Source organism: Nipponia nippon, unplaced genomic scaffold, assembly GCF_047370975.1.
Source record: "Nipponia nippon isolate SJK-2023a ecotype South Korea unplaced genomic scaffold, ASM4737097v1 scaffold_9, whole genome shotgun sequence".
Taxonomy (NCBI): Eukaryota; Metazoa; Chordata; class Aves; order Pelecaniformes; family Threskiornithidae; genus Nipponia; species Nipponia nippon.
Genome location: NW_028262413.1, coordinates 29346725 through 29373219, shown reverse-complemented (window position 1 = coordinate 29373219; position 26495 = coordinate 29346725). Strand labels below are relative to the sequence as shown.

At 38.2% G+C, this 26495-nt stretch overlaps 1 protein-coding gene across 9 annotated transcripts in view; it reads right to left on the bottom strand.

The window, feature by feature from the left end:
- CIB2 (calcium and integrin binding family member 2) overlaps positions 1 to 26495 on the bottom strand; it is a 56239-nt gene that overhangs the window by 27233 nt on the left and 2511 nt on the right. Inside the window, exons 1-7 of one of the 9 annotated variants that reach the window (XM_087743083.1) lie at positions 22528 to 26430; positions 21734 to 21819; positions 21501 to 21621; positions 20674 to 20879; positions 20101 to 20216; positions 18806 to 19001; positions 8880 to 8914 (exon numbers count right to left, since the gene is read on the bottom strand). In XM_087743083.1, the coding sequence (XP_087599209.1) occupies positions 8880 to 8914; positions 18806 to 18856 (86 nt within the window). In that variant the 5' untranslated portion in view covers positions 18857 to 19001; positions 20101 to 20216; positions 20674 to 20879; ... (1 more) ...; positions 21734 to 21819; positions 22528 to 26430. Of the gene's footprint in view, positions 1 to 8879; positions 8915 to 9525; positions 9607 to 18805; positions 19002 to 20100; positions 20253 to 20673; positions 20880 to 21500; positions 21622 to 21733; positions 26431 to 26495 lie in introns of those variants that run through there. The other 8 variants (XM_087743085.1, XM_087743084.1, XM_087743087.1 and 5 more) reach the window with 8 other exon arrangements.

Genomic DNA, 26495 nt, shown 5'->3' with positions numbered 1-26495 from the left:
TCTCCCGATGCAAATTGTCCTATAGTGCTATTATTGCAGATATACAAATGTGTGATCAGAGCTGAGGAACAGGTTCAGAAAGACCTATATCCATAGGTCTGCCATACACAGAGAAAAAGTTGCCACAGCTCAAAGAGAAGGAGCTTCTTTAATCCCGGGCTGAGAAACTGAGGAAGGAGGGGCCTTCAGGGCTGCCTGCAACTGATAAGGAAAGTACTTTCAGGGTGTCAGATTTATGTCATACATTCACAAACTGCTTTTGCAACGATGGTTACATGTTGCACATGGTAAATAAGGCATAAATCTCTGTGCTGCAGCAATTCCTCAGTGAATTATTGCCTCCAAGAATTACAAGAGTTTAGAACATTCTATTAGAAAAAGGCATCAACCATATGAAGCTGAAACCAAAAGGACAGGAAACTTGGTGCCACATCGGAAGGCACCAGCCAGGAATGTCAGATAGAAACTGGAACCACAACTCACTAAATTGCCAAATTTGACAAAGGATAAAGAACAAAGAATAGTGAGAAACACAAGCAGGATGAGTTGAAAGGTGAAGGAATTTTGTGACTTTTCTGTTACTGATATGCCTTGTCCCTTCTATGCTTTCCAGATGAAGTTATATTATATCAATAAAATACAATAACTGGACACAGAAATCAGATCTACAAAAAGGCAGCATAAGAGGAAGAGAAAAGGTGGATAGATGAGCCTTCTGCCAGCTTTTAGTTAACACGTCAAGTGTTCTTTCATCTCTGCAATGCAAAATGAAGCAGTACAAATTAATTCAAGACAATACTAAATAAATATCCTCCTAAACCATCTGCAGTAAAACTAAAAAGAAATTCTGCATGAGAAATGTTTTTGGCAGATAATTTAGAATAATAAATTCATTCTAAAAGATCTAGTCAGACTTAGGAAGGCTTTGCCTTTCGATACATGTAACTCTACTGTTCACAGAACTACTTGATGCATAGTAAGTATAGATAAAAGCAGTTTATAGTATTTTTCCTTCCGTGAAGCACCACTGAAAAACCTGCTCACAGGCCTCTTCTCCACTGGTGATTCAAGGAATCACAGAATGGCTGAGGTTGCAAGAGATCATCTGGTCCAACCCCCTGCCGAGCAGGGGCACCTAAAGCAGGTTGCCCAGGACCATGCCCAGATGGCTTTTGAATAGCTCCAAGGATGGAGACTCCATAATCTCTCTGGGCAGCCCATTCCAGTGCTCCGTCACCCTCACGGGGTGGGGGGGTGGGGCGGAAAAAGTGCTTCCTTATGTTCAGACACAACCTCCTGTGCTTCAGTTTGTACACACTGCCACTTGTCCTGTCACTGAGCTCCATCTTCTTTACCCCTCCAGATCCCAGCTCTCTCAGTCTTTCCTCATATGAGAGATTCTCCAGTCCCTTAACCAGCGGCCCTTTGCCAGACTCTCTCCAGTAGCTCCATCTCTCTCCTGTACTGGGGAGCCCAGAACTGGACACAGTACACCAGTACTCCAGATTCCATGCAGATCAACACTGAGAAAGATTTTGTCCTCACCTGAGCCTAGCAACACAGGTGCAACCTGAATAAAACATAATAAAGGAAAGTTTTATGGTACAGGAGATGCAGGAGTTATGTAGAAGCCTTTTTTTTTTTTTCCATTCATAGATGATACAGAAACATTATTAACAACAAGAATAAAAACATAATTAACAAGAAGATCAACAGCAGCTTCAGGAAGATTCCCAAGGGCATAGAGTTCCCCCAAACTTTATTTTCTTGGCAGACACTTTTTTTCCCCAAAGCTGATAACATGGGAATTTCCCCTTTCTGCATATGAACCCCAAACTTTTTGAAAGACGGGATGTGTTAGAAAAACAGGAGCTGTGCTCTAACCCCTCCCTCCATGTGCATAGCGACTTGCTCCACAGGGAGATGCATCTCAAGCAGTTTGCTGCATTTGCTCCCTTATAAGGAAGGCTTTCCAGACACTTGGAGGAAACCACTGCTTATCTCCCTAACGTAACTCTCAGGCAGGTTTCAGATTTAAAATCCAGCATATAGCTGAATTGACTAGAAGGGCTCCTTTGCACCTCACTTTTCACCCATCAAAAACATGCCAAGACACAGGCAGAGAAGAGAATGCAACAGAACTACTAATTTTCTTCTACAAAAAGGTTCAAAGGTTTGTTCATTGCCTAGATGGCACTCAGCTTGGTAATTTAGTGCCACATTCCCCCAGCAGTTGTCTACCTAGGTTAAGTCAGTCTCAAGCTACACAACTTTTAATATACAGATTTTGTGCTTTTTGGCTAGGACAGACATCCAAGAACACCTGTGTTTGAATGCTTGAGTATTTGCCAAATTGTACTCGTCTACAGGGAGAAATAGAAACAGATGGGCTGACTAGCAGATAAGCATTATTACTGGAGTAAAAGCTTGTGTGCTAGAAAATCAGATTTACAAAACTGAGTAAGGGAAATACTGCCTTATAAGAAACAACTCAACGATTTGTTCCCATTTACAAGCACAAGAGAGGCATGTTATATAAACAGATTCATTGCTATGAATAAAGTGTTTTTCCAACCTTTCTTCGTATATCATTTTTTCCTCTTATTCTTGTTTCTCTCTACTGGATGTTTTCCAGTACAACAAATCTTTTTTGAATGGTGATGCCCAAAACTGGACAGTCCATTCCTACTGAGGTCCCAACAATGCTGACCGGAATGGAATTCTCCCATTTTATATACAATGGTGAGATTAATGCATCCTAGAACTACATTTTCCTTTTTTGCAAGAGCATCAGGGGGTTTTGTAGGTTTTGTTTGTTAAAATTACACTCATTTTGCTTAGATCAACTAACCCCCTGCCCTGCTGTTTGGTTTTTTTTCTTGTTACATTGCATTCTGCGCTTGCAGATTTTTCTCAGTTCTTAATACTTGACTGTAAATTTCCTGTTGCTCATTTTGGGTCTAATAATTTCTCTGATATATTGGGCACTGTTGAAAAAGCTAATCTTGATCTTCATAGTGTCTGCAACCCTCTTCACCTCAATGTTTTTTACCATTCTTACAAATTTTCTAAGTATGTTCAATAGTACCTTAGTCAAGAGGTTAGCACACTCATACAGGTAGAAAAGGACTAACACATACAGGAATATATAAAAGGTTTTACCAAAATAAAGATATGTTGCATCTGTTCCTTTTCTCTTATCCACAAGAGCAGCCACTCAGAGGAAGAGATCTGCTTTTAACAAATCCACAGTGGCTGCCTCTAAGCACATATTATGTTCTAGGCACTTACGAACTCATTATCTACCCGTGTGTTCTGGCATCTTTCCATACACCAAAGTTGTGTCCTGAAGTTATACACACTGGTCTAATTTCCACATTGTCCTTAAGAAAAGTGGGGCATGTTTTCAAAGCCCTAACGCATACCTACCAATGAAATCAGTAACAACTCTAAAAATTTGTCAGTTATCCTATATGTATTTTAGATAATGTTTTGAGTCAGTGATAACATAAATATGTCTACATTACCCAACATTCTTTAACACTTTCTTGCCCTGGGGTCATGAGTGAATCCTCTTAGTTGTGTTAAGCACTTCTCAAAATTAACCATCTCTATTAAAGACGTAAGAGTATATTTAGGTTTTCTGGTGATAAATAGCTATCAAACACCAATAATGATCTCTGGTTTCTATTTTTCTCTTTCACCAGGCATGCTTGGCTCTGCTGCAACCTAACTTACTTTATTTTTTTCCTAGATCCATTTTCATTATTCTGTGTTCATTTCTTCTTCACCTTAAATTCATAAATTCTGCTAGTTCCTGATAATTTGCAAATTATCCACACTCAGATTATCAATCAAGAGAATGTGTCCTCAACCCCTTTGACCGCAGCCTGTGTTTATGTTGACTTAAGTTGATGCTGGTACCAAAGTCTTACACTCTAAAGTTAGACTAAGCCAATCCAACACCTTACTGGTACTGAAATGCTAAGTCTTGCTCTCCTCTCCTTTCCTCATTTTCAGTTGCATTTGCTCGCTCTGACTCTTATGCCAGCTTTAGCACTCATCTGATCCCTTGGAGAGCTGATTCAGTTCATTAAACCAGCAGAAAATAGATTTTTTTGTTGTTTGGGCTTTTTGATGGGCTGCTTTTCCTGTAAGGACAGATAAAAACACTTAGCCCATTTCACCTAATTGCAATCTCATGCTGGTTCACATCAGCTTAAATCGATCTAAATTAGAGCTGCCATATTCCTCCCTTCATGCCCACCTACACAACTACGCCCCTTCCCTTGTGTCCACACTAACACTCATGCGAATGGATGGTGAGCCAGCTAGGGTGGCTGGCTTCAGCCAAAAAACTATTAACTTTTTTTTTGGTAAGGTTACTCCTTGCTGGATTGTCTCACTGAACTTCGCAGCTGCACAAGAAATTCAGTTCAGCCTAAACAGAACTGGACCTGCACTTCCTTCATATCACATCTGAGAGTATTCTGCAGTGCATAAAGAAATGCACAACAGTACTTACTTCCCTCTTAACTGAGGTGGGGACATGCTAAATCAGTAAGTGCTAATTAATGAGGGGGTCATAACCTATTTTATTTCCACTCAGTAAAACTTCACCTCAGACATGCAGAAATACCTCTTGATTCTACTCTATTCGTTAGACAGCAATTTGTATTCAACAGTTTATATACAGTAAATAAATGCTACTGAATGTATTACTATCTTCCATATCATAAACTGATTATGTATAGAGGTTCCCCATAAGCAGAAACATCACACTTTGAGGATAAGGCAGAAGAGGAAACACAATGATTCCAAGTGACTCTTCCTTCTCCCATGATTTTAGGTCTTTACAGAACTACTCCCATGATTTTATTCCTCTAAGCATTTTACAATCAAACATTAATGTTCAGCTTTGTATAGCATACTTTTCAAACAGAGCGTCTATTTTTCACCATCCATTAATGTAGTCTCTTACCCCAAGAACATCTATTTTTCACAATCATATTCTAAGGTTGCACTGTTTCTCATAAGTATTTTTGGTTTTGCTCTTTTTGATACAGATGGTGTGCAAAGTCACGCAGCCAGTGGCTCCCTTATCTCCCATACACAGCCCATAAGCAGGAAAGGTTTCTTTAGCCTAACATAAACAATGTAATTGAGTCTAAGTGCATGCTTTGTTCTCTTCTCAGGAAATAGATTGTTTCCCTAGAACTTCAGTTACGAAATACAAAATTTATTATTAGGCTTTCACAGTACTCAAGCTGAGGTCCATTACACGTTTCCTATTGGAAGAAGCTACACTTCTATTTCACAATAAATTATAACAATTTGGGGCATTACCATTGGCATCACTCATGCCCTTTTATATTACTGAAGAGAGAAAAGCGAACCAAGACAAAATTCTTTATTTACATTTCTATGCTTTTTAGAGAAACAGCACTTACTAAAAATCTATCAGGGTTGTTTTAACTTAAATACTATTTGCCACATTCAACACTTCGCTGTTCTTTAATTGTTCTATTTAAATGACCAGGTCTACCAGGTGACAGTAACACCTCTCAGAGATACCATAACCCTAAAAAATATTCAGAACAGCTTTGCACTACCGTAAAATGTAAAAGCTACAACTAAGATCACTTTTAGCACGCTGCATATAAAAATAGTTTACATTATCCTTACCAGGCAGAGTTTGCAATCTAAACAGGCAAGACAAAGGAAATATTATCCTCATACTTAAAAGGCACAAAAATATTAAGTGTAGGTAACACAGACAAATTACAGTGGTAATTTGTCAAAGGTGCTCAGTAGCATGCATAGACTAGTGACAGAGTAAGAAAGTAAACAGGAGCTTCCAGTTCCCCAGTCCCTATCCCACCCATACTCCCCACATCAAACTTTCTTAGATAGAAAAGCATCCACTTGTTCTTGAATAGCAGGAGAATTTTTTCCACAATTCAATGCTGCTTCCTTTATCATCAAGTCCTGTGAATTACAGTGACCTCCTCTGTCACACTTGCCATGCAAGGGAAAAAAAGATTACAGATCATCTGTCTGCAAATCTAGTTTCAGATTACACACTTTTGAAAGAGATACATGTAGTGTTCTGTCCAGCACTGTGGAATTTGTAGTACTGTGCAATCTGCCTAAATCAAAAAGGAAATAAGATCCATTTCTACTCAGATATTCCTTTATGCTGCCAAGAGACCTGCAGGACAGTGGAGTGCTCTTACTTACTGAAATAAATTGTGACCTGTTTTTACTGTTACCAAAGGTCCTGTGTGCAATACAGTCTCAGGTTTTGGATATGGCATACACCAAAAATCAACCCCAGAATACTGTTATATAAAAAATATTTGCAAATCCATATAATTTCTTGTTATGATTTTTAGAATGTTCTGAAGCATTGTCTTCAGTGCCTTGATATCAAACTTCAACGTAAGTTTTATCTGTTTCATGTGTCAAGAAAAAATGAAGAATGCGTGTGAAAGTTTTATGACAATTCCGTACAGAAATCTCTTCATTTCAGCCAGTTTTTATCTGCTTGTCAAAGCTGCACACTGCAAACTCATTCTCTAAACGTATGTTTTTAATCCACTGCAACGCAGAAAAAGAGAACAGAACTTGCTGATTCTTCATTTCATAGCCAGATTTTGCAATACTGTAAATTCCTGTTTGCCTACCATACAATGATATTTTCTAATCTCATTACTTTAAAATATCTTTTCCTAAAATCTTCAGTGTGTTTTTCAAAGCACACCTTCTATATTTTCTCTGTTGCACATGATGGTTCAAATTTACAGTTTGGAAATGTTGTTTTCCAGATTAAAAAAAAAGTTTGCCTATTCTGATTCAGCAGTTTCCTAATTACAAATTCTGTGGAGATGGTTGATTCCTTATTTCCTTTCTTTCATCAGCATTTTACAGTTCTGAGTCCATTCTCCCCCCACCAATGTTACAGTCCTGCTATAACATTGGTCATATTTTAGGTCATATTCTTTAAATTGGGCCTGTACCACACATGTTTTAGGTTTCCTATTTGTCCACAAATTTTTCTCTAAATGTATTTTAGGTGTACAAGTACCAAAATCAGTCACTTTTCTTCTTCTTCTTTCTTCTTCTGTTTTATACAGGAAATTACACTAAACCATTCGGGAAATTCTTTTCTGGCTATATAATGTATATAGCTGAGATTCGGTGGCCACACAGGGACATCTTTTATTCCGTATCCAACTGCTGGAATTAATGACGGTAGAGGAACATCACCGAATCACTTCTGACGTCTAAACCACGAAGTGTCTGTTATTTTGGGCTCACAGCTGCTTTTCTGAACAAACTGTGATGACAAATTCCCTTATTGCCAAAGCCAGTGTTGGCAAGCAGAACTAACAACTTTGAGCCCTGACAGAACATACAATGACCATGCATTTTCATTTAAGCTGCATGACTTTTTGTAGGGTACCACAGACACAGAATGACATCTCTTTATAGCGAACGATTATGTGTCATTCCTAGAGGTTTGCAGCTGAGGACTGCTTTCCTAAAGAAGTTACATCCATGCTATGGTAATTCACTTTTGCGAATCCTTGACTCGCTTTGAGGACACCAATATTTCTGTTGGAGCCAGGTTGCATTAAGCTTAGCTTATCTTTGGGCCAACTATCACCCACTCACTGCACACATATTCTGACTCATTCGGTCACACCATCATGTATCATGAAAATGTACTCCAACAATGTGACTAAATATTAAACCATAACAATTATATAAGAGGGACCCAGACCAAATTAAATCCTGGCTTACGTGGTGGTGGTATTGCAATGTTCTTACTGCACAGTGGTCTCAGAGATGTTGTGCACTGCTGAGGAGTGAGTGCATCATTTCTCTGTGATCTCTCTGTGTGAGAGCAAGGTATGCAAGAAATGAGCTGAAATACCACCTCTATTTTTCCAGCAAAAAATAAAGCACCCCACTCAAAGCCACGCCATTAGTTTTTTGCCTTGACAGAATCACTGAACATCAGTCTTAATGATGTTTACAGCAACAGAATAAAGGCAAAGAACATTTGCCTCAGAGACCATGTCTATTTTTGATCTCAAAGCAGTTCCCAACGTTTATGAAAACAAAGGCTGCTTATGTCTGAGAAGCTATTCAAATTGGAGAATCCTGAAGCATTATGAACCCCTAGGTCTAGATACATACAACAGATTTATTCTCATTCCCCAATGTGGCAAAAATCCTCAGGAAAAACAACAGGTGTATTGACAGGACAGGATCTACGTCATACTTTCACAGATCTTTAATCTGAATGGTTAGAAGATCAAGAATCCACAGCAGAATTCATGGCAGGATCCAGGGCACAAAGTCAGCATATGCATAGGCAGAAATTACTTCAGTTTGGCTCAATCAATCACTACTGAAAAAAACAAGTCTCTTCTACTGCAAACAGTGATCCCAGTCTTTGGGACTTTCTGTAGGGAAAGTTTGTACAGAAACAAACATTCTCAGCACTCTGCAGTTTAAGTTCCACCAGTTTTCCCCACACTGAAGTCCATACCAAAACCTGTACTGACCAAAGGATGTGCCCTCGTTGGTATAACTGAGCAGAAAAGCAGCAAATTCCTTTCATAAAAAGTCACTGGCTCTCAACTGTTCAATGGCTTATCCCTAGAAAAGTCTATGATGTTGACATTAAGCTAATCACCATCTGTTTCTTTATACATATTTACATATTGTGTTTCTTGAGTCCAATCCTACACTCACTCATTCATTCATGCAAAATAACTGGCTTTATTTGGTTTCCTCACAAGTCAGAAAAAAAGATTTAGTTCCTTCTGTATGAATCACAAAGGAAAAATTTAATACCATTTACTTACCGAAGGATTTCTTTCCGAGTGAAGAACGTGCAATCCTGTTAAAAAAAAAAAAAGTTATTGTACTATAGAAATATTGAAAACAACTGCAAAGAATTATTTTTCAACCTTTTGGAAGGAAACACAGATCTGTCAGAAAAACATTAAAGATGTCACTTTTGTACCATCTGCTTTTGACTCAGAAAGCAATATATGCTATAAAATAACTGAAATATCCTAAGGACAGGGTTATCAGTAAAAAAATATTGTTAATGTGAAACTTCAGGAGAAAAAAAACCAGCTTGCTGAAACACCTCTCCACTGTGGAATGACCAGACCAGAAACAAAATGAAATAAAAAAGTAAGGTACAGGCCAAAAACATTCAATAAATGGATCTAGAAAGTTATAAATAACAAATAGATGAAGAAAACTATCTTCTAACTTGGAGTATTCCTCTATTAGAGACAACTGATTTAATAATAAAAGTCATGTACTTATTTACTAGTTGTTAACTCTTTTTGCTAACAATCACTTTGCACTGCGGTCACTTCAGCGAAGGCTGCAAACTCTCATATGTTAGGAGCATGGATAAAAGGACAGCCCCTGCTCCAAACAGCAGGCAAACTATTCAGCTTTCCCTGTGGTATCACAGAATTTGAAATAACTTACTAGAATGCAAAGTAGAGCTGGCTGAACATGAAAGAAGAGCTTACAAGCATTCACTTGCATTCTGAATGGCTCTGCGGTGGGACTGCATTTACACTAGTTTAATTCACTCTTGATGAACACCTGCATTTTGCTAGCAGAATTCACACACCTCACAAAAGAACCATAATATGAGCAGTGAAATAGTTTGCATTTCATGTATTTCTACATCAGTCATAAAATAAGTTATATTTTCAGATGCTGTGAGGAACCATAATAATCAGTCCCCTCCCGTTAATGGAAATATCCCCTAATCCCCACTATCTTATCTATTTAGGGAAAATTCTGCCCTGCATCCAAAACTAGGAATACTGGTGGCAATGAAATATTGGATGATCAGTTTAGAACATTGTTCAGGTCATAAAGTCAGAGAATATGCATCATCTTGTCTTAGAGCTAGTGGCTGATGAGGGTGTATATATAGGGAACAACCACCAAACCACAAAATTCTTCCTGATTACCCACCTCTCTCACAGGCCCATGTGATGTGGCAAGGCATTTGCCTAAGAATTCAGCTCTTAGTAGTTTTCCTCCTTTAATGTACACATATTTAAAATATATCATATTTTTAAATTAGCTAGTGACAGGGTAACAACATCAGACTTGGTAAGTCATACTTAAAGAGTACATACAACTAGTATGACTCCTCCAGTCCTGCTCTTCAGTCAACTAGTAAAAAAGCATTTCTTCCCTAAGCTGAGAATCACTCTGGCTAAATGCCTGCTTCTTCCAAGGAGGGGAAAGGCAAATGATCACAGCTAGCTGAAGCAGTCAAACAGCTTGTCTCAGGTATCCAGGTACGTTATCAGTCCTGCATGGTATCAATTATTGAGTTTGCTTGCTCTCCTCCATCTAAAGCGGCAGGAGAAGCAGCTCTTCCTTTAGTGTATTGCGTAGCAGAATAGTGTTACAAGGCACAATAGGAAGCACGTTGTGAGCTGCTGACACTGATGTCGCATTGTCTGGAACTGCACAAAGTGAAATAGGAGCCAGCTGGTTAAGTCTTCATTAATTTCAGCACATTCAACGCTTACAGTCAAACTGTCACTTAAGGATGCTTCATTTACTAATGAAAGGCAAGTGCAATCTCACAAATAACTGTAATGCCCTCAGCAGCAATCATCCCGTAATTATATAGGCTTGAGAAAACAGCAGACACCGTTACTTAACTAGAAAGCTGGCAGTGAATTGATATGCAAACGGTGATAAAGATGAAAAAGAGAAGTTACCCTTTACCTTCCAGTTATCATGCAAAAATGCCATTGGAAGACATATTAAGAGGTCAGATCATAAACCTTTTTTGCTGAAGGTCCACATATTTTTTTTTTAATCTGTGTCACGTCACGTCTTTGACGGACACTATTGTCTGCCTTTTTTTTTATCAAACAAAATTTTTACTAATATAATCTAAAAACCACTGATATTGAAAACCTTTATAACGAAAGTAGTTGCAAGTATCTGCCTGATCACTGTTACTGACTGCAGTATTCCAATTATGCCTGCCAATTACATGTAATTGTGTGTCAGGGATGAGGGGTGTCAAAAAAATTTACAGTGGTTTCACAGACCACTTGCAGAGGTCTTAAAGCTACTCAGGGTCAGAGCACCACAAATTAATTGTGACCTGGCCTATACTTTTGATCCACGGCAAGATCACACACACCACTTAAGAAATGCTTTACCATTAAGAAGCCTGTCTGGTCTCAAATGGCAAATGTAGAAGCCATGGCTCCAAGCTCTCTCTGACAGGGAAGGCGAGCCATCTCTCTCGCTTCTCTCAAGCTTCTTATTTCTGCCTCTTCCTTTATGCAGACTTCATACCGATGGGTAGCATAGCTGCATCAGAGAACCCTGAAGGAAGGAACTAATGTGTTTGGAAACTAACCTAGCAAAAATGGATTCATTTCCAGCTTGGATCACTTCCTTTTAGTGCTTGGAATATAGTGTCAGTAGCACCGGTAAAAGAGATGAAGCTAAAACAAGTATCTGTTCATGGCAGGACAGAGGTGCAGGACTGCCCTTTTTTTTTTGTTTGTTTTGTTTTGAAAGCATAGCCCTAAGTTGGATTAAAGTCACGATGGAGCAAGGGTCTAAATAACATAATCACATTTTACAGTTGCTGGAACTCCAGCAATTTAATTCCAATTTAAGACTTTTGGCCAAAGAAACACGGAGGTGAATCATCCAATTTTCTTCTGGCTACTTCATTCATACAGAAAATACACAATGATGGACAATAAATAGTAAACTAAAATGTTAAATTAAGTCCCTCATAAGGAAAGGTGAAGTTGGTCCTGGAAAGCATTCGTCATTTATGCATATGATGACATTCATCTTCCTTCAAGCCAGAGATACCACGGAACACATTTGCTATTATGTGGACCGTATTTGAGTTTATTATGAACTTAAAAAGCAAACTGTCTATTCTGTCTGGACACTAAAGCCACTGGGAGTCCTGCTAGAAAAGCACAAACGGAATACCGAACAAATAAATGTTACCAGAGTTTTCATAATTCTTATCAATTCAAGATTTCTGGCAAGAATTTATCCTGAGAATTGTTGCTTTTATTTCTAATGCTATACAATGGCCTGAAAAACTTCTGCTAACAGGAGGTCCCTTGTGGGTTTTAGGTTATTTAGAATATAGGCTTTGCCTTGAAAGGTCACCTACTCCAGCCCCTGAGAAAATACGTGCTCCTTTTCTAAGATCAACTGCCCCACTTGGTCTGTCCTTGTGCCCTTAATAATCAAGTTAATTAGAAGTCTGACAAAGGATCACTGCTGGTTTTTTGAAAGTAAGATACCACTTAAACTAATCTACAAGTATCCCCTTAACTTCCTTACGTCTAGCAAAGTGAATAGAACAAAGCAAACAGAAAATTTCCCATTGATTTCAATGAGATCATTAGCTTATATAATGGGACTAGGTTCTCAAATTTAGCATTTAGGTGGCTTAACTGGTTCTTAAAATATTTTGCAGAGAAAAGAGTCAGATAGCTGGTGTACTTAGGTTCCATGGGTGGCTTTGCTCTTGGCTGGTAGTGTGACTTTCTGCAAGTCACTCAACATTGCTTGTAAAGTAGGGCTAATGGTCTCTGCTCTTAAAATTTACTTTATAAAAGAGCAGAATGTACAGGCTGTTAGTTTTATTCTTTGATTTCCTATGTTAGGTGAATGCAGGTTTAGGACAAAATGGGAACAGACTGAAACATGGTGGTCCACTACCTTTTCCACTAGTCTGTAAGACCTTACTGCAAACTCCTAGAGCGGTTCTGCTTTATGTTTAGTTCTACAGGGATTTGAACAGAAAATAAGAACAGAGATAACTGTGCTGAGAATGCTGATACTTGATTTTATGTAAAGTGTGCATACACAGCCTAACATAAGGTATGGCTCCAGAATCAGACCACTTGTTATTTCTTCTGTTGGATCTATTGCCAATACTGGAGCACAGCATGAATTTTATGAATGGCAGCAGAGTCCACTGAATGAAAGATTATCACTTACCACTTTTAGAAGCAAATATTATTGTGCATAAAGCACAGTTTTCAAGTAAAACTAATTTCACATAGATAAGCAAAACACTTCAGAAAAGAAAAGAAGAAAAACTGGAGAAAGAAATGATAGAATGAAAGAATAGCAATGCTCAAGTATGCAAAGCTACTATGTAATAATATATCTTAAACCCATTAAATGCATATTTCTCCTCTAAGACAATACATATATAATTATGCCTTTTATATGTATAGTTTCATAAGGGCAGGTTTATTCTGATCCTGCAACAGCTCCATTGTAAGTTTTATAAATACGGAAATAATATAAAACAGTCTTAGCAATACAAAATCACTCCAAATTAGAAAAACAGTCTAAAACAAAAGCCAGCAAGCCGCAGATAAAGTAAACCAATGACTAACAGGAATTTTGACAATATCCTCAAGGCAAGACAGGTTAGATCCATATAGCTGTCTTACTGAACAGCTTTTAATAAATGAGAAGTACTGGATGCTGCAACATTTTAAATGTTAATATTTCAAACAAATTATTTCAGAGGTTTCATTTTTTAAATCACAAATATGTTTTGTACTGTGCCAAAAAATACACAATGTGTGTAAGAACATTTAATCAAAACACCATAATCCTATGAAGTAATCAAAACGGTTCTGGATAGAAGCAAATGAACCTTCATATCAGATCTATTATTAAGTCTATTCTGGTAACATTTTACAAATGCAATACTTTTATTCTAGTTGCCATACAACTAAGACTGGTACAGAGTTGTGCAAGACTGAGTCAGCAAGATACTTATGTATTTTCATCACTGTAAATATATAAAGAGTTACTGGAAGTCAATGAGATTAGCACCAGTCTTTAAGTTCTGTAGCTCTGCAAGTACTTCAGGGAATCCAGATTTAAACGCTAAAAAAAAAAAATCCTGTCAGAGTTAATATCTGCATTAATAATAGTATCAGTATATGGACTTTTATTTTAAAAAATGCTGGTTGCATCAGAATGTCAACGGAGATTTTAACATCCAGCTTATCTTCATTTGTGATCATATATATTTTAGAACTACAGCCAGAACAACTAAAATACCCACTGAGTTTCAGGAGGAAAAATCTGCAGCTATAAGAACCAGTTTATATATTTATATTGCAACATGGGAGTAAAAACAGTTAGACATTAGCAATGACTGAGGAAGAAACAAACTGTCAACAAATGTAACTTTGCTCAATCTATATATGCACCAAATGGTAACATGAAACCAGAATCTGACTAAAGGATAATTTCACAGAAACCTTGTTCCATTATTATGCTACTTAATATTTGCACATTAACAGCAATGCTCTATCAAACTGAAAAGTACTTTTTACAGAAGATCCTGGAAAACCTGTGATGAATACACTTTTTGTATTCTTGCAAAGGGTTCATTTTCATCAGAGATCCTGATTAAGTCAAGCATAGCTTTTTAAATCAAAAGATAGCTTGATGACCTAGTTTCACTTTATAAATGGCATTTCTTGACAGATCATAACTTTCATCTGGTTTTGCATAATTCTCATGAAATGTAGTTGAATCCCACTCTGATGAGAATTTTAATAAAAGGAAAAAAAGTTAGTTCTGTAATAGACAAATTCTTGTGCAAAAGAAGGAAGTCATTATTTCATATTACTGTCTTCTATTGCAATATTGCCTACAAGACAGCCAGGATATACATCAGTTTGCATCAGAGGCTGCATTAAATAATGTAGAGTAAATAATCCCATTAATGACAAATACAAAAAGAAATGGCTTGTAAAAAAACCAGTAATATCTGATATAAAATAGTTGTGCCCTATATTCTCCAGGTTCTGTCTGTCAAGAAAAAAAAATTAGAATCAAATTCATATCAAATTCAGGCCACTTATTCAAGTAACCCCAGAAAAGGCAATGAGATTGATTGAACAGTGAAGTAGTTTGTCCATACCCCAAGCACAGCTTCTATGCATTTTCCTACTCAATATAATTGTTTCTCAGTGAGAAATGCAGTGCACTGAGGCCAATATACAGCTCTGATGTTGCTTTATTATATACCTTTATTTTCTACTGCTCCAAGCATCCTTATACAGCATCACTCAAAAATACTGGTTCATTTTCTTTTCTCATTATGAGACTTGACCTTCAAAATCTGTAGACAACTTTTAAAAGCTTAATTTTAAAATTATGTTCTTTGATTGCAATGAAATACATCTTTCTTGCTGATTAATACTTACCTTTTCCCTAACCAGACCTTGGTTAGATTTTGCATTTTATGTAAAAAACAAACAAACAAACAAAACCCCAACACAAACCAAACCAAAAGAAACCCACAAAAAACACCCCCAAGCAGTCAAGTACTCTAAGGGCATAAGAAGCAGAAATCCCCAGTAGAATTAATTCTCTTACAAGGCTAACTTTTTAAATGACGTGAATCTCAATGAGGAAACCAATGTTTGCAAAAGCCTAATTTCCAAAACATTTCACTAAATTTATGAAAATTTAAAAGAGCTGCCAACTAGAACACCATCTTAATAACAGGTGATATGACAAGGTGTTAGGAGATTTGCAGCTTTCCAGTCTTTCTTTAGACAATTTGCCTCTACCTCTTGGGGTGGGGGGGTGGGGGAAGCTATGAGAGGTTTAATACTATCAAGTCCTATTGTGCATCTCTTTTACAAAGTTTCAACTGGCCACCTATCACCAGTCTTAATGAAGAGTATTTAAAACACTAACCTATTAAAAACATTGAGGTCATCTTGTGGGTGACCAGATTTACAATTATTTCGTGTAAATGTAAGGTGCTGCTAAAAAGTGACTCTTCAATATGATAGTTTATATGCAAAAAAAGTTTATACATGGGCATTTCAGAAAGTTTTAGACAAAGAAAATAAATTTATTTTATTTCACTAATATCATATGAATGATCTGAGATTTATGTATGCTAGCTTTTCAAGCAGGTGATTTTTCTTCAGCTTAATCTTTACTCCTGAAAACTAAAGCCACTTACATATGGTTTTCCCATACTTTAAGCACATTAACTTCTCACTTTTCCATCTTATAGTGTCTCCTATGGAACAAGCGCTTAAAACATAATGCATTAAAAAAAAAAAAAAAAAGATTTCACTATGAAAGTAGCATTCAGGTGCTATAAGCTCAGAGCAAAAAAGCTACAACCAGATAACACAGTGGCCAGAAATACATTCAAATAAAGAAATGATAAGTCTAACCATGAGGGGAGTGAAGTTTTGAACAGTCTTCTAATAGGAATTGTGGGGAATGAAAAAAAAAAAAAATCTATTTTACAAAAAGGATTAAGTTGACTCCTTTGCTTCTGCCATACTGATACTACAGACTCTGTAACCCTGGGTATTATTGTGAGGAGTAGAGTACCAACTCACAGACATACAAATTCACAAGAAGTTGCCTAGTTCTCATTTGGGGGGGGAAAGAAAAAAAAAAAAAAAGAAAAAAAAAAAGAAAGAAAAGGATTAATCAATGATCCATTTCAAAAGCAATTTATATGTAGATGCCTGGCTGTACATTGGGGTACAGATGTGCACAACACCCTGTTGCAAAGTGGACCCTGGTACACAGTGTTTTACTTTGGTCCCGTGTTCAGAGGGCCTGGCAACCCAAATGCTGTTTCAAGAAATGAAAAACCTGCATTTTAAAATTATGGAACCACTACCCCATTCTCCCCTTTTCTGTTCTGAAGGAATTCCACAAATGAGAAAAAGGCAGATAAGACGGCAAACTCCCAAGTCAAACATCTCCGTTTGTATTACAGCAACTGCATACTCCCCCAGAATGTAGTGGAAAGGCAAGAGCTCTCTGTGTGGATGGCTACAGCAGTAACCCCAGGATTTCTGTGTTTAAAAGATCCAAGAGGTATGCAATAACTAATGGATCAGAGGCAAATCACCATCAAAATAAGGACTTTAGCTGATTGTTCACAGCATGAGGCTAATATTCCTTCCTGATACATTCTGGAGATTATTGTCCCGAAACTTGTCATTTTATTGTACTTAGCATATATAACAAGTGCTCTTACTAGTAAAAAATTATCTAGCACTATACTAATGAACTACAAGTCTGCCTGTAACAGAGAAATCCCATAGGCTGGCTCAATCCACTGGGCCTAACTACTGCCAGGCTTTGAGATCAATTACCCAGCATTATGCAAGGCAGGGGCTGCAAAAGCCATTAGAGAAAGGCAATTTCTACATGAAGAGTAGTGAATTAGGGATGACATTTCAGCTCTTGCATTTGCCAGTTTATGCCAAGAAGATAACGTTAATTACATTTGGATTTTGTTTTGTTGCACTGCAGTTGTCTCTGTTCTGTGTTCACTTTTATTGGTAGTAGGAAGACTGACACTGGTGTTTTACAGATCTTTGATTTCCCTCTTGCCTATTCAGCAGGGATGTAAAAAAGCCTTTTTGGATCTTAGACTACTAAGTCTAAGATCACTAACTTAGACTAATATATTACACTGATAGACTGCTGGTGAGGGTGACGTGTAACCAAGTGGAAATTAAAGAAGCTCCATTTTCATATTTCCTACAATGACAAGAAAAAGGCTAGGAATTTAATAAGAGCATTTAATTTATGACTTGTTTTCTGCATGGGATAACATTTTAAAGCATTTTAAAGCATATATCCATTGCCTGACTCTCCGTATAAATACCTACACCTGTGAAAAGTCCTTGTTAGCAGTAACTCCAAAGAAAATTAGTATTTAAAATAATTGTTTCTAGTTCAAGGGATTAAGTCAAAGATTCTGAAAGTGAAAAGAAAGTTATTTGCTTTTGTGTGCACTGGATCTGTCCCTTGGTTAGCACAAGATAAACTAAACGTTAATATCCTGTGCTGTTAATTGTCTATGTTTATAGCTTCATGTAAGAGAACAGATCAATGCAGCCAGCCCTGTCTGCATCTCCTAATAAGTAGTCAGCTGCCTCCTCCTTCAGCACACTTCTGTTCGATATATTGCCTCACTGTATTTTCAGAAACTTGTTCAAGATGCCCACTGTGCAGATAGCTTCCCGCGATCCATTTCACCAAGATTTGCAGTGTGCTGAAACATGACTGAAAACTGGGAATTATTATTTTTTTTACCCTATTAAAAAATCAGTTGATGCAATGTGAAGTAAATAAAGTACCACCAATAAGCTATCCCTGGATATAAAATGTATACTTCTTCTGTCAAGGTAGGAAACTGCCATCCAGGAGTGGATGCAAGCATAAGGATACCTATTCTGGAATTATGCTAAGCATGTTTCTATGACTTACCCTTAGGAGAAGTAAAATTAGATAAGACACTATTTTTTTCCCTTTCCCCTCTTATTGACAGCAAAGGTATCAGGGAGAGAAAAAGATGGTATTGCTACACTTTCTTCTTTACAAAACACTCAATAGAAAGATTCTACTAAAAACTCCCATTGTCAAGCTAGTCACCATCCTTATCCTGCTTCCTAGTCCAGACATCGAGGATTTGACTCCTTTCCTTGTATACAGAGAAGGGAATTAAACTATATTTAAGAACCCATCCTTACAATACTATTACAATTGCTGGGAAGGAATAGTAGAATACATGCATGCAGGCTACAAATGAAGTTTTTGTTTATATTTGGAAAAAACACTCCCCAAAACAAAACAAAACCCCCCCACAAACATATTAAGATATGTTTCTCCTTTCCTTCCCCTAATGCAAACTAAGATATCTTACCTGGTAGGCATCTAGCTGTTCATCAGTAAATATTGTTTGCTTATTACCCATCTTAAATGAGGAATTCTTCCTCTATGCAAATGCATCCCATCAGAAGTAGCTGGATTCCTCTGTATTGTAGGCATTTAGAGCACATATACTCCGTGAGTGCGCTGGAAAAATCCCAAAGCCTGCATTGAACTGGTTCTGACTGTACCTGTCCAATGAGGAAGGACGCAGTATTGAGAAATCTTTGCAAAGGCTTGACCTGAGTGTGCTGGGAAGGAAAGTGTTAAAATCACAGGCAGGTGTCGCCCAAAACCAGTGATGCCATTCTCCCCCTTTTTCAGACGCTTTTCTAAGAGGCATACAGAGCTTTTATAACTTAAAACCGAGTAGCCAGTACTAGAAGAAATCAGCTCCCTACTGCCTGGGTGTCTCGCTCGCTTGCTCGCTCCCTGACTTCAGGGCGCTCCAGCTCGGCACCTTCGTGTTTTAGAGCAGCTTTGCGTCACCCGATGGCGCTCGGTAGCGCAGTCGTATTACACATACACGCACACACAGAGCAAATCTAGTAACTAGAAAAATGGATTAGCAGAGTAAAGGTTTCTGCAGCTGGTCTCCTCACAGATAAAAGTACATCCTACTCAGTGCTTGGATCTGACCTGTACCATGCTGCCAATGTTAAACACAGCTGGATGGAGGCTCAAAGTGTCCAGAGTGTCCCCACATCATCACAGGTGCCGCGGGGGCTCCACAGTAAATGCTGATGTCTACACTGTGGCTATAACCAGCCTGGGCTATCAAGGATGTGAGTTCACTACCAGAGGTGGCAAACTCCCAGGTATGCCAGTGAATGCAAGTATTCCTTCTCACATTAATTTAATCTTCCTAATTTTTTTAAGTAGTTTAAACAGACGTCAATCTGACTCCTTCGGCTCAAGCAAGCACAGCTGGAAAGAAAAAAAGTTACCACAGCCTAAAGCAAAGGTAGAAAGTACCACTAGAGGGCTCACAATGTATTTTAAACTAATACAACCCTATTTCCGGGGAAATTAAAAAAAAAAATAAAAGAAATAAAAGAGCATGTAAGAGATGCACACAGACAAAATTAATAAACTCAAACAAAATTATATTATCTACCATCTGCAGAAGGATAAGCTCTTATAACAACAGTAGGAAGAAGGCTGAGTGAGAAAGGATGGGAACAGGGAGGAAAGACCTGTTATGAATACGTTTCTTTGGACTGCTCACTTCCCATTTGTACACACAGGAACGGGAGAGGGTATATAAATATTTAATAATAAAATGCCTACCTTCTTTACCTACAGCTCCGCCAATGGTCATTATTTCCTCAGCAAGTTAGCATGTTTAATAAAAACACCTGGAGAATTATCTTGTGCTTTTTCCTAGAGCTTCTAATGATCCTGACCTGATAACAGCATTGGATAATAGGAGTTCGGTTTACCTTGGCATATAACAACAAAGAACAAACGTTTAACAATAATACTGAAAGTAAATGTATTGTATACACAGTAAAAATATTCTATGAAATGTGTTGGATATGTAGTAAAAACAATCTACGAAGTGCTGAAGCACAGACTGTTCCAAGAGATGTCTTACTTAGATTGTAATATTTAGAAATGCAGATCTGATGAACTGCAAACCAGCACCACCTTGAGTTACAAACCCACAAGGTATTACCATATATACAAAATAAATGGCTTGGGGTGAGAATGTATTCAACGAGGCTTATTAGCGATAAGCAAACATCAGAATTTTAACAGTGAAAGAAATGGATTCTACCAATAGAATATATTGCAGCACAGTTTCAAAATAAGAAGGAAGAAGCTAATAGATAAGAACAATACAAACTCTGAATGACCTACCAGCAGATCAAGAGTGCTGCTAGCATCTATTCGAATATCAGACAGTTGAATCGACTGTTACACAGCCAAGTTGACCTCTCTTTTTGTAGCCACTAGTGTTGTGGGTTTTTTCCTTTTCCCCAAGGTACAGTGGCATTGGATTCTTGTTATGTTCAAAAAGATTCTCCATAAGCAAGTCAGAACGTAAAGACGAAAAAAACCCAAACCTGCAAAATACAGTATTTCCATTTATTAAAAGTGCTCTTTTAACACACTTTTTTTGAATCAAAAAGCAACAATCTGTAAGGACCCCTTGAGATTAAGAACTTTCACAATTCTGAAAGTTCTTACATATCCTCAACTCTGAATGAGCTTCATCATTGGCTGTAGTGGTTATGCATATAATTAAGCGTGTTTCATATCTGGTGCTACTGAAATGCCAGAGCTAGCAGCTGTTCTCACTCAGACCAGACCAATACATAGTCAAGTGATTTGCGTGAAATAGCACTCCTTTCACAGACACTTAATTCAAGCTGCCTATGCAAATCAGATGAAATATCAATGGCCAAATTATCTTTAATGTCATTATACAAAAGTGAATTGACACCAGGGGTGCACTGGGCTCCATATCTTTTCATCTTGTCATTCTGTATACTTAACAGTATTACTACAGTGAAAAGGCTGACATCTCATGTCTTCTTTTTTTTACCTGCTTTTATATTCCTGGCTGTTTGGTCCCACTGTATCCTAGATGACACACACATCAGCTAATCTCTATCTTTAGAATCAAAATAATAACAATAAAAAGCAGAAGGGCTAAATGGAAAGCACCAACTAGTAAGACTTACTTGTGGTTACAAAGCAGGCCAGAGGTAGAGTTCCTGAGGTTCACAGACATATTCCCGTTTATGCCTTTGGGCCTGGCTTTCCACTCTGCCTCCTCCGCTTTTCTCTTGCATATTAGAAATGCTTTGGTTTCATGTAATGTAGAGAAATTATGCAGGAAAACTGGTATGGCTAAGAGAGTTGATTGCTTTAAAACAGTTAGAAGTTCTTGCTTTAAAAGAAAGACGCAACTTACCAAGGGAACGGCACCCACTGAGCATATGGACAGAAAATAAACTGTTTCTTCAGTTCTTCTTTCCATACCCTGAAGAGTATTTTCCACTATTAAATAAGATCAAAATGCACAGAATTTTAAAAAGAGGATTCAAACACTGATTGTTGAGGGTTCCACTACACTAGCTAGTTCTTCTCAAGCATGCTATTGTGGTACCTATATTTCACTGCATAATTACCTTGCTATACTAATTGGGTAAAAGTTAAAGACAATATAATGCACAAACTCTTTTTGACTCCTTGTATCTGTTTGTATGTATCAAAGATCAGATAATTTTCCAGTTTGCTCTTTTTCACTTCTTCTATCTGTTCGTATTTATCAAAGATTAGTTTAATTTGCCAGTTGGGTGTTAAGCAATACTTACTCCCAGCATAAGCTACTGCAACAAATCAATACTTTTCTATGTACACAGCAAGATCTGACCTTAATGTTATCAGTACCAGCCTTTCATCACACTATACCGTATTTCAATTTCTCTAAAGTGTTTGCCAAAGCACATGATTTTAAGCTATTTATCAATATATAGCATACATCTTGCCATCAGTTGTAAAATAAAGTTTATTAATTAGTGTAAGTATATATACAACAGTCTGGACATTACACTGGCCATTATACCAGAGAACATGGTTAAGTAGCCACTGTTCATCTGCTTTAAAAGTTTAATTCATGGAGCAGAAAATATATTATCAACCACATACACCAGATTTAATATTTTATAGCAAAATGGCTGTCAGCTGCAATAGCTTAACACCCACCTTAGGCTGCAATCTGACCCCAGCTGCAGGGATGTGTTTCCACAGCCGGAGCTCAGGGAACGGGCCAAATCATGCTAGCACTCCTGATCGCCTTCAGTGCAAAGTCTCTTGCGCTGAACTGTTGCTAGCCATGGCTGCTCCACCAGCTGACTTTGATTTATTAGTAGAGATGTTAAATTTAATAACCTCCAACAGACAGGTCCTACTACCTTAAATTGCCTCTGTAAATTATGCAGTAAGAACTTGACTGGTTTAGGTATGAAAGCTCTTATTCCTTGTCAAAGGAAGATCAAGATACTATGAACAGAGATCACTTTACCTGTTAACGAGAAGATCCACATAGAGTTTTAACAATCAAGTTGCACATCTACTGCCTTCACTGCTCAAGCTCAGTCGCTACAACTTTTTTTTGAGTTTTCATATATAGACATAATCAAAAGTTATCCTTTTAATTGGGGAAAAAAGAACCTGCAGGATTTCGTGCCCATTACACCAAATATTCAAACAATTTCTCTCCCACACAGATGTTTCCTTGCAGATTAGCTCTTCGTAAAGATTCACCCTGTTAGCAACAAGAACAGTGTTGATATAGAAGGGCTGTCTGTCAGTTTATTCTGTTGCTACTTTCTGTAAGTTAAGTTAGGGCTCCCTGCTACTGAAAGTGTAAGCAACAATGACCACTACTTGCAATGATTACATGGGAAAAGTTCTATCCTCCACCGAAGCTGTGGAAATCCACTCTGAGTCTTCAGGGCTTGTCTTATTTACTTGAACCCTATTCACAATTCTGTTTGCTCACAGGTAAATGAGAAATAATAATGTTCATGTACAATAGGTGCTGTGGAGATAAAATAATTAAAATGCTTGTGAGTCCCTTGAATGAAAAATGCTACAGAGCTACAAAACATTACCATTGTAATATGCTTCACCAACTGTCACAACTTGCCTCTTATTCAATAGTTACTGCAAACTATAAATAAAAAATGAGCTGTAAATACACAGTTACAAGACAGACATCCTAAAATGAGTGAAAATGATGGTTTCGTGCTACTGCAGTAGATTGATTTTCCAACACATGACCAATTGGATGCTTAGACCACACTAAATTTGTCTGGAAGTGCTAGCCTATAAGAGAATGCTTCATGGGACTGAGCCCTGTCTTATGAATGAATAAACAGAACTTGAGAAAGATGCAAAACTCACAGCCCTCAAACCAGTGAAAGATGCTGACTATCTGACTAAATGCATTTGTTATGATGAGCAGGAACTTTCTGCAGAGAGTTTTTAATGCTAAAGAAAACAAACAGAAAGGAAAACCTTGTGCCAAATTTGTTGGTTTTATGCTCTTATCTATCTAACCTAATAAAATACACTATCTTGGAAGATGGAGGTTTCTGACCTCATTTCATTAAGCCTAATTTATCCATAATAAATCAAGTAAAAATTACTTTTTTTTTTTAAGATGCTTTACACAAGACAATGCTTTGCCTAGGGACAAAATAATAATAAAAAAATTAATGGTTTCCTATGCAGACTACATTTAATACCATTAATTTCCTCATATGGATTCTCAATACCGTGTTCACTAGGGGAAAGAAACTCCTGCTATCTCTATATAGGCATCTTTTTTCTAGGCAAAGTAACTACTAATGGTTTTATTACTGTGTTGTTTAGCCCTTCTCAGAACAGACCCAAACCAGCCACTGTTAATGGCTTATTAATGTAGTATTATTATGGTAGCACCTATAAGACACAGATCAAAATCTGTTGAAAATATGTGTAAAAAATCCTTTCTCCCCAGTTTCTCTCCTCCACTCAATTTACAATCAAAGTGTAAACCGAGAAAGTACATGCAGCTACAGTCAGAAAACACAAGAAAATAACATGAATATACTGATCAGCACATAATCAACATTTATGAAGTCCTTTGGTAAGCATCATGGCAAAATAAACAAATATAAAGAAAGGAGTACAACAGATGTACACATCTCATGGGAAGCAGTACAGTAAAAACATTAAAAATTCAGCTAGTATGTCCTAGAAACGTCACAGGTCAATTTGAGATGGGAGCAGGCCTCAATTTGCAAAAAGCTGGGGGGAAGCAGTGAATAGGACATGTAAGCTGTGGAACGTAAAGTGGCACAACAGAAGAGCCAATAGGTGTAAAGTATGATCAAGCTTTGAACAAAAAAAAAAAATTTTACAGAAACATTTAGAACAGATATCTGCAGGACCAATTTGGATTTTAAGACTAAAATGAAAAAGCAGCAGTAGTTACCAGAAGAAAATCAGTATCAAGAGAATTCTGCACACTTGCAATTACAGACAACATCTGAGAGACTATTCTCAATTCAAAGCATTATCAAAAATAAAACAAAACATACACACAGTATGCTATTTCAAAAATTGTGAGTACCCTTCGGTGCCCTGTCATGGGACGGGGGAAGGAGCAAGCGACCCCCAGAAAATAGTGGCTACTAATGCTGGGCAGTTTTGAGGATTTCTACTTACTCACACTTTCAAGACGAGAGCAAACTGAACACACAGTCTTAGTGCTGAGTTTTCAAGCACATACAGGACAGAGGTAAGTAAATGGAAAGGCCGCAAGCATTTTGATAATTCCATCACCAAAAACTGGCACCAAATTATACTGAGATAGAATCCAAATCTTTATGTTGCCAAAAAAGTATAAAAAACCAAAGGCAGTTCTGGTTTTCTTTTAAATAGTCTTTTGAGTTTAAACTTTCAGGATATATTACACTCTACATTTTGTATCACTCTTTGCAGCCACTGAGTTTAGAAATTCAGTCTTGGTTTTAAATCAAAGCTGAGAGTCTCATTTATTTCTATAACTAATTTTTGAACTGACAACAAAAGAGTTGACTTTAGTTGACTGAACAAAATTGCAAGCAACGGCCACACCGTTATTTAGACAGCAGAACCCACCATATCATAAGAGAGTCTCTGCATCACTGTTTGTCTAAGCGGATCACACAGAAGGTGGAAGTATTATCGCCATTTCACAGGTAGGAGAAGCTTTTACAAGTCAGATGAAGCAGTAATTCCCAGAGGTCTGAGCTCAAACTGCCTTAGTTCAAGCTTGGTGCTTTACTCTGAAGAACATCCCAAGCTAGCTTACCACCCTTAAGCATAAGGAAGAATAAGCATTTCATAACTGCTTTAGGTGGGACTCTAAGACAGCTGTCTCAATTCTTAGTTATCACTGTAAGAAGCGCAGCGCTGTCTCCCTTGCCGTATGCTGCTCAGGAAGGGACGCTCCACAGCTGGGGGCCTCCCACAGCCACAGCCTAAGCCGGCTCCTAGAACTGACGCACAGGAGCATCAACATTTTTAAAAATAACGAGACAAGTACCTCAAAAATTAAGGCAAATACAAATTTTAAACTTCCCCTATTTCGACAGCTTTGTTTTCTGATGCTTTAAAGCGCGTGGGTTTTTTTTCTCTGCTGCAACAAATACCTGACACTCTTCTTCGTTCATGACAGCCATTTTCTCCTGTAAACGACCCAATTCTAGAATCTGAGATTTTACAATAGCATCAAATGCTTCAAAACCGGAGGCCGCTTGCAAAACCGCTTTTGTTTGTCGCTGGGCAGATGCCACGGCGGCGCCGCCTCACACGCCGCCCGGGCTCCCGGCGGCTCTCCGCCGCACTCCGCCCTCCGGCGGCACCGGGCTGAGCCCACCCCAGCACCTCACGCACCGCCAAGAGCGACGGCTCTCCGGCTGCACCTCCGCCGGGTCGCCCGGGGCAGCCGGGCGGGGTCCGGCCGGGCCGGTGGCACGCAGTTGCCGGGCGCTCCCCGCGGTACCTCAGCCCGCAGCGGACCGCCGGGGCGGGGGGGGCAAGGAGGGGAACACTTCCCGCCACACAGGGCCGGGGCATCCCCGCTGCCGGGGGCAGGATGAGGAAGGCGGCTCGGCCCGGGGCAACGGCGGGCGGGAACC